We start from the raw sequence: 12,089 nt of genomic DNA, 5'->3' as shown, positions 1-12,089 counted from the left end.
TATATATATATATATATATATATATATATATATATATATAGTCATACAATGAGCAGACTGGTGTGCAAAGACACAGTATATATGGACAGATGGTTGGTGGGGATGATAGTACTACCGGTTTATGACTAGCTGTTTGAAAACTGTTGAACTTGGCCCCTTACAGGCCTTGCAATGTAATCTCTATGAATGGGACTGTGAAATAAGCACTGAGCTCTGGTTTCAGAAAGGGATGACTTAGCTTGATGTGGCTACAAGTGAGAATCACATACATACGATGTTCAATGCGGGTACCTAGCTAAACAGAGATCCCTACAGAAAAAAGTGGTGCTTTCTCGCCTATTCTCGAAACTAACTTGCTGGTTGAGTATCCGAAACAGATTCTGGAACAGATATCGTGTTGTTTGCTGTGGATGGATTCCGAACTCTGCTTTGTGTTTCCATATCGGCAGGTTGGCTCGAAAACGACGGGGTAACTTGTCCTCGTCGGATTGCCAGACGTGAGCATGAAGAATAGCCCGTTCGACAGTACCCCGAAGCTGCGTTTTCCAAGCAACGGTGTTGGCATCATCTACTGAGTCAGGTGCGGAAATATGACGATCCAGTTGTGGCAAAAGACTACCCACACTCGGTGGGACTCCTGGTAAGACGATAGCCTTGTGAAAAGGATAAAAAAGGAACTGAACATAGTACTGCCAAGCGGTTCACTGTTGTGGTAACACTAAATAGGCATTTCATCAGTTACAAGACGGTATTTCGAGATGTTCTTACATGATGACATAAAACAAGGCTAAGGTCAGCATCGTCATCAGCAACAACGGTAGTACACGAATAATGTATTTGTCGTTCGGGATTACCTACCTGCATGATTGCATTTATTCAGGTTGTTCCGAACAACTGATGGTAAAACACTGAATTCAGGGATACTACTTTGGTCCGCTACATCAAGAAGAAATAATTCGGTCTCTTGAACTCTGAGAGAGACTTCATGCTTCGTATCTGGTCGAAGGACATCACAAGCGACATTCAATCGAGCCTCGTATCAATCTCACCTCAATTCTCAAATGTTGGAAACCGCCTCGCAAAAATATCACACAGGTGTATTCTAGACCGTTATGTAAATCGCCATTTGGTGGAACATACATGTCGCCATTTACGAACCGAAATGATGGAGTTCCGAAGAGTGTCAGTAGTCGCCAAATCCGTCACATTTACAGTGAACAGATAAGTAAACTGACAACGGAACTAACGATTGGGATATAGAGCACATAACCGAAGTCAACAAAACAAGATGTTTTCTATAGAGGAAAATGTTGGCAGCTCAGGTAGCGTAGATGGTTGTTGGTTTGTTCGCTGAGTTGGGTAATTTGATTGCAACCGTTTCATCACCAATCAAGGTGACATATTTAGTGCGTTGTTAGAGAACGTAGTGGTGCCACGTGAACAAACCAACGACCAAAACAGGATGTGCACAGTTCCATCACCAGATCTTTCTGCAATATTTTCCAGTGCTTACAAAACGCAATGAAAAAGACGTTGAGGATAGACCAGATTTGATTGCACCGTTTCATCACCAATCAAGGTGACATATTTAGTGCGTTGTTAGAGAACGTAGTGGTGCCACGTGAACAAACCAACGACCAAAACAGGATGTGCACAGTTCCATCACCAGATCTTTCTGCAATATTTTCCAGTGCTTACAAAACGCAATGAAAAAGACGTTGAGGATAGACCAGAGAACATTAAACAAGGTAAAGTGGAGAGCGCATTTCCTAATAACCGAATTCCATTGTCTATATAAAGTGCGCTAAGCCAAGTACATATTATCAATAGAGTCTAGTCATCGAACAGAAGTTCGGTCATTGTGGAAATCAGTCATAACCCGTAGCTCTCCCAGACTTGAATACAACGAAATCACATTTGTGGCGCTGAAACTTTATACTCTCGATGCTGGTATATCTGATTTCTCGGGTTGGAATTGGCAAGTTCGTGTCAACTATTTTCGGTGTTGTTATCAGTTCCACACACATTTTTAAACTGACCAATGAATGCGCCAATACCAAGTTGACCAATGAACATACTTGATAAGACAAGAAGTGACCTGTTGATGCTGTCACACGTAAAGCAACGCGAGTTGATGGTTTGTGCACCCATACTGGACTGGTCAATGGTTAAAGGTCTGGAGGGGGCGAGATAGCTCAGTGGTAAGGGCGCGAATTTACTCACCGGAAGGTCCGTGGTGCGAAATCAACCTCTGCCTCCCGACTTCCCCTGTCTAGACTTAAGCAACCTGGTAGTATCTAAGCCTGGCAGTTAGGCACCGAAAGGGTGCAACAGCTGAACAATTTTTTAGAGATCTGACTAACACAGTCTCCTGGCCCTCCATGTTGGATGTTGGAACATGTGTGGCAACTTGTTCTGAAAAAATGGTAATGCACACACACTTCCTGCCAAACACCGCCGCCTTGCGGTCAAAGGATTTGGTTGAGGAGCCTAGTCATTTTCCTACCTAAATGTGGGCACTCTGACAGTATCCCATCCCACGTACGTTCATTAATTGCACACTCACAAATAATTTCATTCCACATCGGATGTCGAGTGGTGCCATCGGATCGCCTTACTTGTTGCACACAGTAGGATGGGTAAGCAAGAATATGCTACTGATGACGATTCCCTTCTTACGCTTTCACGTTTTCCGTCCTCCACTCTCCTCCATCCAAATTCGAATGCTTTATCCGCAGGTCCCAGCACTAGAACTGACCGTTTTAATCGCCCTGCATCACATTCAGCTGCAAATTCTGTGCGTCCGACTTTAGTAATAACCCTACACACTTCGAAGTCTGTTTTGAATCACCGAAGTCCGTCTACCTAGCAGCCTTTAATGTTCGCACACTAAAGCAAGCAGATCAACAGATTGCTCTTGCTCATACTCTGTATTCCCTCTGTATTGATGTATGTTGTCTGTAAGGAACAAGAATGCAGGACGCAAGTACTTTGATCGAACTGACTGCCCCCCTCTCTCTCTCTTCCAGGTTCCAGCTACACATCTCCGGTGATGAGGGCTGTAGCTGGATATGCTGGGGTGGGTAATGTATTGAGCGACCGGGCGGAAGCGTCTCTACTTGATCGGATACCCGTTGATAGTCGCTTCTGTGTGGTTCGTTTGGCAAAATCTGTGAGAATTTAGAGGAAACGAGGTCGGTCGCACCTTCTTTATTTTGTCTGCTTACGCCCCAACAGACTGTAGCTCTGAATCTGTGAGACTTTTCGAGATACTTCGGGTGCCCGTCTACAGCAGGCTAAAACCTCAGATGTCATTGTGTTCGCTGGTGACATGAACGCCCAGGTAGGTAGACCAAGCGCTGCTGAGGCCCGACTGGGTCGTCGTATTGGATTGGACACGAGACGCACGAACAACGGGAATCGCTTACTTCAGATGTGTGCCGACCACAGGCTGTTCCTTTGCAGTAAGAATTTCCGGAACACTGGAAATCGCTTGCCGACATGGTGCCCATCAACAAACCAAAACCGAGTCCAAATAGAAAACATCACCGTAAGTTATCAGTGTCGAGGTTTGATCACCGCCTATCACTCCTTCTGGAACACCAGCGTGGACGCCGACCATGCATTTGTACGCTGCTGCTTTTCATTGAGCTTTTCAAGTGTACGCAAAACGCACACACTTCGCTTAGCCATTGAGAAGCCAGAAGTCAAACGAAACTATCACAACCAGCTGCCGGACGGTCCAATGTCGGATATAAACGGCCACTGGGAGAATACAGCCAAAGCACTACTCAAAGCTGGGACGTCTGTTTGCAGTACGACCCAGCCAACCCTATCCAGACAGTGAATCTCTGATAGGATGAAAATGGCTCCCTGTTATGCAGCGAAGCAGAACGTTTGGACCGCTGGGCACAGTACTTTGAACGACAATTCAGCTGGCCACCTGTAACCTCCAATCCAGAATCCTGGTCTTCAACAGAAAGGTGGACCGTGAATATGGAGCCGCCTTCAATCTCAGAAGTGTCCGAGTGTATTTCCTTACTCAAGCGTCATCGTGCTGTTGGTCGCAGTATCCTAAGGGTCGCGTGTACCAGGCCATAACGAAGGCTGGGTTGTTGTATGGGTGCGAGACGTGGCCTTTGCCGACAGATAATTCAAGGCGTCTTCAGGTTTCCGACCACCGATGCCTCAGGAGCGTTCCTGGTTTTCGATGACGTCAACGGATTAGTAACGAGGTGACTAGAAAACGGGTAGTTGATTGTGCAGCAGTTATTCAAATCGCGGAAGGCATCTAAAATCATCAACTACAGTGTCTCGGCCATGTTCCATGCATGCCGAAGCACCACCTAACGACACGAGTGTTGTTGTTTGTGCCTCTCTCAGAATGGTGCAAACCGTTAAGTGGAAAACATATGACTTGGCAGAAGGGCCTATAAGATATTACGAAGAGTTTGGGTGTTGTTGGTATTGTACACCTCCCAGAATGGGTCCCTGCGACTCCATCTGTGTTTGGCTGATCGATGCCAGTGGCGTTCGTACTATCAGTTTCTTTCCAGATAATCTGAGTGAGCGCTTGGAAGCATAGGTACCTCAGAATGCTTGACATAGACTAGCACTAGGTCCTCCCCCTCACCCACCCTTTTCCTCTCTTTTTACACTCTAAGACTTTATATATAATTAAACAGACCTTATGGTTGTACGGCAGTGAAGCATCAATGTCAACACTGATGTTGCTGTCTTTGATGGCGATTCAAAAATTTCCGGACGTGTGAGAGTATACAAGAGCTCTCTAAGAGCTTCCGTAGACAAAGAGGTGTAAGTCAGGGGTGTCCACTCTCTCCATTCCTATTTAATTTCGTGATCGATAATCAGACGAACGCTGGGAAACCTTCAAACAGCCTCTGACGAAAACCTTGTCGACCCGAAATATGCAGAGACATCGCTATAGTCACCGAAAACGAGGCGGTGATTTTGGATGAACTGGTTAAAATCATCCCGTCCTTTGGCATACACTTTGCACTCACAAGTCGCAGGGTCATGATCCTGGACATGCAGTCACTGAACATACCACCTACAATCCAAGAGACACCAGAAGTTGTGGAACGTTTTACGCATTTAGAAAGTTGTATTAGTTCTGATTGTAGTGTAACAAATGGTCTGTGCACAAATCCACAAGGCTCGGATCGCATTGCTAATTTGAGACACTTATGGAGTCAAAGCGATACATCCCTGAATCTCAAGGAACGTGTGCATCAGTCTTCAGTAAGGAATTTTTCGTTGTATGGTCGTGAGACTTCGCCTGTTCGAAAAGCGGAACTGAGACGTCTTCAGGTGTTCGAAAATCGTTGTCTCAGGACCATAGTTCGTGTGGGTTGGTGTCGAAGAATCCACAACACGTTAATTAGAAAGGGAGCTTTCGATTGTGCAACATAACTTCCATTGAAGAACGTGTCCAACACTAGATGCTGCCATGTATCACGCATGCCGAACCATCGTTTACTGGAGAGTGTTGTTTTCAGTGCGCAATCCAGAGTAGCGGAACCGAAGAATTGCCCAAAATTTGACCGGGCAGTAGGTTATGAGAAAGATTACGAAAATTCTTGGTGTTTTCTTTGTGAATCGCCTCCCAGGATGGGGACCGCATGACTCCCACTGCGTCTGGTTGGAGACCTTGCAGGATATGACTGCTAATCGAAGCCACTGGGGTTCTTGTTGTCAGTTCCTATCCAGATTACCTGGATGAGTGTCTCGAGATGTGGGCCAGCACTAAGTCCCCTCCTCATCAATTTCTTGTTGTTCCTATCCAGATTACCTGGATGAGTGTCTCGAGATGTGGGCCAGCACTAAGTCCCCTCCTCATCAATCTATATTTCTTCCTTCGCATTAAGGTTTTCAAATAAACCATGGTTGTAAGGTAGCGACGCATCAGTGTTGAAGACTGATGTTATGCTGTCGACGATAATGATGATGACCTGCTGATGGTCGTTCGAACGGTCGACACGAAATTGGAGTGTCAGATTAATGAAGAAGTCTGAAAACATGAAAACGGTCAGGATACGTCCAACAGTTACAAATGGTGACTGGAATAAAAAAGGAAGCAAACGGCGACAGGACGAACCACAAAATACCGCTCACGTTTGTCAAAATGCTTGCTTGCTCTAAACCTTTTGTGAACCGTCGCTGATTGGAATAAACCAAGGATGCTTCGGAGAAATGATGTTGCCGAGGGTCGTTCGCCAGACGTCGCCACGGATCTAGTCGTCGATTTCGCTCAAACTGAATTTGAGCAGCATATTGAGGCGTAACACCCAGTTCGATTTCCTCAGCCAGTGAGTCTTCATAGCGAGTGGACTCCAGCATATCCTCAGCGCTTCTAATAGGGTTGTTTGGGTCATTAATCACGCGCTCAGGTACACGTAAGCGATCCACCTTCATTTTCGAGTAGTGATTTCGCCAAAGATGATTGCGCAGACGTTCTAGGTACTCCCTGGGGACACGCTTACCGCGACAAAGGACAGTTGTTAGCCGCATCCCGTAAAAGGAACTGGCTAACTGAGCTAAAATAAGTAACGGAAATACATCGAGCATATAAAAAAACATCTAATTTCTTATTATGGCCAGCCATACGTTTCCAGAATTGCCTTTTAAATCGAACTGCGTCAATGGGGGAAGCAGATGGATGGGCACCCATGAAAGGCGGTTAACACCGAACGGCCCGAGCTACAAACCCATTATCCGATGTAATCCGAAATGAAAGAATCAAACGGCGAACATGAGGGGGCAGTTCATAAGTGCCAAGTTATTTTAGGACATCGGAAAATGCCAAGAATATCTGAATGGCCCGCACCGTCGGTAAGGCGCACCAGAGGCGCGTCCAGCAAGTGCCAGCCAGCAATAAGTTTTATCAGTAGAACAGCGGCCACCGAAAGTCGTCTACAGCATTGATGTACGTCTGGTATCCCAACCCACCCCACTTCACCCCGGAAAACCCAGGATGTTAAAGTAAACCACATGTAGGTCGGTATGGTAAATACCACATCATAAAATAAAGACGACAAGCAAGACAAACCGGAAACCCAAACCTGGGGCTTGAATTGACAAACTACGTAAGGCGGTGGTACTTCTACGAAAGACAGCGAATGCTGTCTGCCAGTCAACTCACGAGTAGCCACACAGATGGAGAGCATCGCATCTGAAAAGCGCCATCGGGACAACATATACACTCTTGTACACTTGCAAAAGAAGCATGAAAGATAAGAGATATTACCTGAGCCCATTCAATTAATCGACATCTCATTCAACTGTTTGCTGTCATGACAGATGAACCAGTGCGTTAAATAGCGCGCAGGCGAAAATTCAACACCAGAAGATTCCACAGGGGTGTATGAACATAGAGCTGTCACTGGAGGAAATTAAGGTAATATACTGGCTATATATTACGAACAGGGACTGACCTGGGTAACAAATGCTGGCACAGACACATCAGAAAGGGAGTGGGAGAGACTGTGTGATAATATTTACTTCGTTATAATACTACCAAGGTAGAAATAGGAAAAACACTATTTCCTCCTTAATACGGATCGAAATCTAGTTGCCTGATAGATAAAGTCAGTCGAACACAAAAGAAACCCTTCTGAAAGACAGATGACGACCAGCGAGGAGTATAGAATAATGATATAATGTAACTCTCCAATGCTTCACAGTGGATGTCCCCGACAATTTCAAGACTATCAACTGTAACCGACGGGGGAGATATTTACCTATCCTTACAGTTGACTGTCTTTCTATTTAGATGCTTCCACGCGTAGTTATAGTTGTAGGCACAACGGTAAATGGTCAGAATAGACAGGTTGTACTTTGTTAGTCGTGGTACCATGCGTACAATCATAGCTAGCTATATCAGGTCAGTGACAGAGAGCGTTTGTCTCACAGCTTTTTTTAGAGAATGGTTGATTTTCCGGAATTCCAGCTGAAAACCTTTTCTTGGGTGTCAGAAAGATGTATTCTTCGAGACTAGTTGAGACAGAATGCTCTCTAACAGGTGCACCGGAACATCCCATTCAGCTCAGGCAACAATGTGTTCTCCCTCTGACCCGAACCTTCCCAGGGGTCATAGTTAAGCTTGTGCAAGAAAGGGTTCATATTAGGACTCTTCTGCAACTGAAGAGTTAAATTGAGTATCTATCAGTTTACATCCTGTTAACCTTTCAGCTTGTTGAGTCATCAGCTTATTGGAAAAGTCAAGTCGCTATCCCACTACAATTCAGCAGCAGAAATCAGGTTCGTATGCGGTTTTTGAAGCAGGCACTCTGCGTTCTTATTTCGGATTACAAACGTGATATCTAAATAGCCTCTGCAAAAGCAGGTTTCACTGATGTTATATTTTAAGTTGTTCACAAAGTTAACTATGAAAGTGCCAGAAAAAATAAGCTCAATTGTTCTTGCAACACCACCTGTCAATTTGCACATTTAATGAAGCGAATTGTTACCAACACCACTGCACTTCATATTTTCAACAAATATGAATAAAATAATCTGAAGCCATCTCTTAGATAGCACCAGGACACGTTTCCTGATGGGTTCACTGACACATACAAGCCACCTTCAACGACGCTTGCTGGGGTAGGCCTAGCACTGCTTGGCCATCCGCATGTGCTTAGAGTGCGTCTCACGAGTCGTACAGGCTGCTGTGAGTACCGGTTATTTTACTGTCTACACCGCCCTAAACTTAGTGTCGTATGTGGTTTCCCACTGAGAAGCTCTCTTTTTATCGTTATCTGAAATCTATTTTGTATACGCCGTATTGTTGTAAGTTGCGGTATTTTTACTCACGGATTTCGTGTATCCATCTGCTACTCACCCTCCGTAACACTACAGACATACCGGAGTGCTAAGCCTACACTGGTGAAAGAAGTGACTGTCGATGACCATCATGGAAAAGGCCTAGTTGAATGATGGTGTACCTAGGATGTGTTTCATGGATGGCAACGGCCACCAGATAACACTCCGCACTGTGGGGCTCAGCTGTTCAGTTGCAACCACTTGAATTGAGAAATATGGAATTGGAAATATGGACATTGTACGACCCTTACGGACACAGACTGACCCTCATTACTCAGAAAGCAAACGCTACCTGAGAGAAAAATGGCATTTACACGTCGGCTGAGAGAGAGATGGAAAGGAGCTCGGAGTTGGTTTTAGTAGCAAAGCGTAAAAGGCAAACTACAACTGGAAACATCGGTCGTACTGAGGGATCAAAGTCAGAGAGAGAAAAATTACAAATTTGCTCAAGTATAAGTAGGAGCCACTAATGTGTCTCGAGAAGGCCTGAATTGATACTCGGCCAAGCAATATGGCGGGCAAGGCTGAATGAATAGACTGGCATGCACGGTGAAACTAATAGTTGGTTTCGTATCGAAAGTTACACCCGTTAAAGAGAGCTGATCCAGGAAAGCAAACTAACTGACAGCAGGAACTGCATTCCACTCGCTGTGTGCGTGCATGTGCACACCAAGTTAAGAGGGACTTAAATGCCCAGCTTCGGCAGTGACGAAGTGATTCCAGCTTCCATAATTTCGTGGACCTACATTCGACAGACGAAATGTAATGGTCCAACCACAAAATGAATAAACAAAGTGACGGCACATAGAAGGCGCCTGAGTAACTAAACGTAAAGTCAATAAACTATCCGCATAATAAACAAGGAAGGTAAACAAACACTAGTCTAAGGTCCTTGACTATTAGTATGAATGACTAACCTCGGTCGGATGCGTGGATGTTTTCACTATAAGATTTCAATCACTAATGTATTGAATGAAACATTTTGAGGCATAATGAGCGTTCTGGTTTCAGTGCCTTGTGTCAGAAACCCGTACTATTGTTGTTCCCAACTGAGACGAAATTTCACGCACCATAAAGTGGAATTTACATAATTCGAATGAAAATAGTGACCTTAGGCGCGAAAACAATGGCCATTATAATGCTGATTGTTGGTTCGATTCATCTGATGTTTGCACCACTCGATAATTGCAACTATCGCTTGTTTTTGTTGTCCACCAACTGTGTTTAATCTGTGCGTGATGGAAGAGGCGTAGCAAGGATGTGCACTGGCACCCTGCGCGCGTGTAACAATAGCTTTCTACTGTACTTGGCCCAAGACTACACACTGTGGTGGTTCCAACAGACTATCAAGAATACACTGAGGAACAATCAAAACGTGAAAGAGCTGACGGACAGACAGTAGGTCAGGTAATGACGATTGCACATAGGATGAAATATTCAATGTGATTTGAAAGGGGGTGAAGATATATGACTCAATCACTTGCTTTCCCGAATATGATCTTGCCATGACAGTGTGATCATACGAGCGATGGCATTCAGATCCGGCTTCAAACTCACATTATTCACTATTGATTGTGCCGTCCAGCGAGCATGATAAGTGTGTCAAGACCTTTTTCATTAAGTTCAGTGTAAGCAAGCCTCATTCGTTTTTTTTTCAACAGTTCACCTTACTTTACGTTTCTCTGGCAATTGCTTCACTCTTCATGGGATCGATGTGGGGGAAAATTCGAGGCTCACCCGAGTCATGTCCTGATGCTTGCATTTGTCGATCAAAACGATGCTGGTGTTCGTGAAATTCTATATTGCCACCTATACAGTCGTGGAAGCTTATCGGCCGATAGAAGACACATCTGTGACGGAGAGCCTAGGGAAGTGTAGATCAGTTAAACCATCATCTTTATTATCAGCTGTAAACCGTGCATGAGTGGTCCGAGTTGCTACATTTCCAAAATACTTCGACCAAAGAGGTTGAGGACTATTTTCATAAAGGAAACTACTCATAAGGTTACTTGAAATTTACTGAAGGCCCACGACCGGTTTCGCCCTTCTTGGGGCTCATCGGGTAGGCGCAGTCCCGAGTTTCCGTCAACCTTATGATCTACTTGAGGACTATTATCATACCAGAATCACTGGGTGAGTACATGGAGTAAACTCAATGTATATTAAAGCGACAGTGTCGATAACAGATTGTCAGTCACTCCATGTGTTACACCACAGCGGTGGAAAATCTATGTTTAAACTTGGATGTCACAAGTAAAAATCAATATCCTTCCTGGTTGTCTCTGCAATGGCCATCACACAGCAAAAAGCCGTTACTCAGAGACCCCGCATTCACCGTGACAGTAAAATTACTCCAGCAACAAGCAACGACCATGAAAATTACAGTTAACGGTTCAAACATTAAAGAGTACAGAGGAAAACCGGATACAAAACAGAATATATTATGATTCATTGTGTACAGAGCAAATCAAACTATCAAAACACGGCGTTGGAAAGCAGACTCGAGAAGAAAGAAAATCAATACAGAAGCTTATAGGCAATCACTGCAACCAAAATGACACTGATGGGTATTAGAAGTCCAGTCCAGATACTGAAAGAGACAGAAAAACCACACATTTTACGTAAGCATGAGTGATACAGATAGTAAGATAGCAGCAAGCCAAACACAACATGTAGTTCCATTTAATGGTTTACCAGAGAATACGTGTATCCGGTCAACACAGAAGTGGCATGGACTATGATTATGTCGAGACAACGGATGCAAACCAACAGAGTGCAAATTGCACTTCGTCCCCTATTTATCCTCAGCAAATGAACCACTGCTTACACAGGGTGCAAAGGCCAATTTGGAAGTTAAAAATAATAAAAAATCTGCTATCGGCACCATCATCACCAGCACGTTTCAACCTTAATAGGACCTCCTACTGTTTTCTAAAACGACAGTGAGACTATATGGTAGTAGGACACATTGTGAAGTGAGATGCCGTGCCACAGATAACTGTTGGTGGTTCAACTAAGCACAATCGCTGTACCCATGTGGGGAAGTGGAAGAAGGTACAACTTGACAATGACATCCCTAAATTTGAAGCAGAAGCTGCATAGGTTGCTTAATTGGGTTATATCTATTTGCGTCAAGGCTCATTTTGAGTCATGCGGTCTCTATCCAGTAAGACGGTAGCTACAATGCGACTGAGTGAAATTCATTGTACTCACCTACCTCCGCCATATATATATATATATATATATAT

The 12,089-nt window shown here is 44.4% G+C and overlaps 2 protein-coding genes across 2 annotated transcripts in view; one reads left to right on the top strand and one right to left on the bottom strand.

Moving 5' to 3' along the window:
* T265_08531 (hypothetical protein) overlaps positions 1 to 3,184 on the top strand; it is a gene marked incomplete at both ends in the record, with an annotated part of 47,654 nt that extends 44,470 nt beyond the window's left edge. The window contains one exon of the mRNA XM_009174360.1: positions 3,030 to 3,184. Within this exon, the coding sequence (XP_009172624.1) occupies positions 3,030 to 3,184 (155 nt within the window). The remainder of the gene's footprint in view (positions 1 to 3,029) is intronic.
* The window catches only part of T265_08530 (hypothetical protein), a gene marked incomplete at both ends in the record, with an annotated part of 37,908 nt that overhangs the window by 5,236 nt on the left and 20,583 nt on the right, over positions 1 to 12,089 (bottom strand). Inside the window, 2 exons of the mRNA XM_009174359.1 lie at positions 354 to 653; positions 6,136 to 6,600. Of these exons, the coding sequence (XP_009172623.1) occupies positions 354 to 653; positions 6,136 to 6,600 (765 nt within the window). The remainder of the gene's footprint in view (positions 1 to 353; positions 654 to 6,135; positions 6,601 to 12,089) is intronic.

The sequence above is a fragment of the Opisthorchis viverrini genome (genome assembly GCF_000715545.1).
Source record: "Opisthorchis viverrini unplaced genomic scaffold opera_v5_223, whole genome shotgun sequence".
NCBI classification, from domain to species: Eukaryota; Metazoa; Platyhelminthes; class Trematoda; order Opisthorchiida; family Opisthorchiidae; genus Opisthorchis; species Opisthorchis viverrini.
This window is presented reverse-complemented; position numbering and strand designations above follow the sequence as displayed.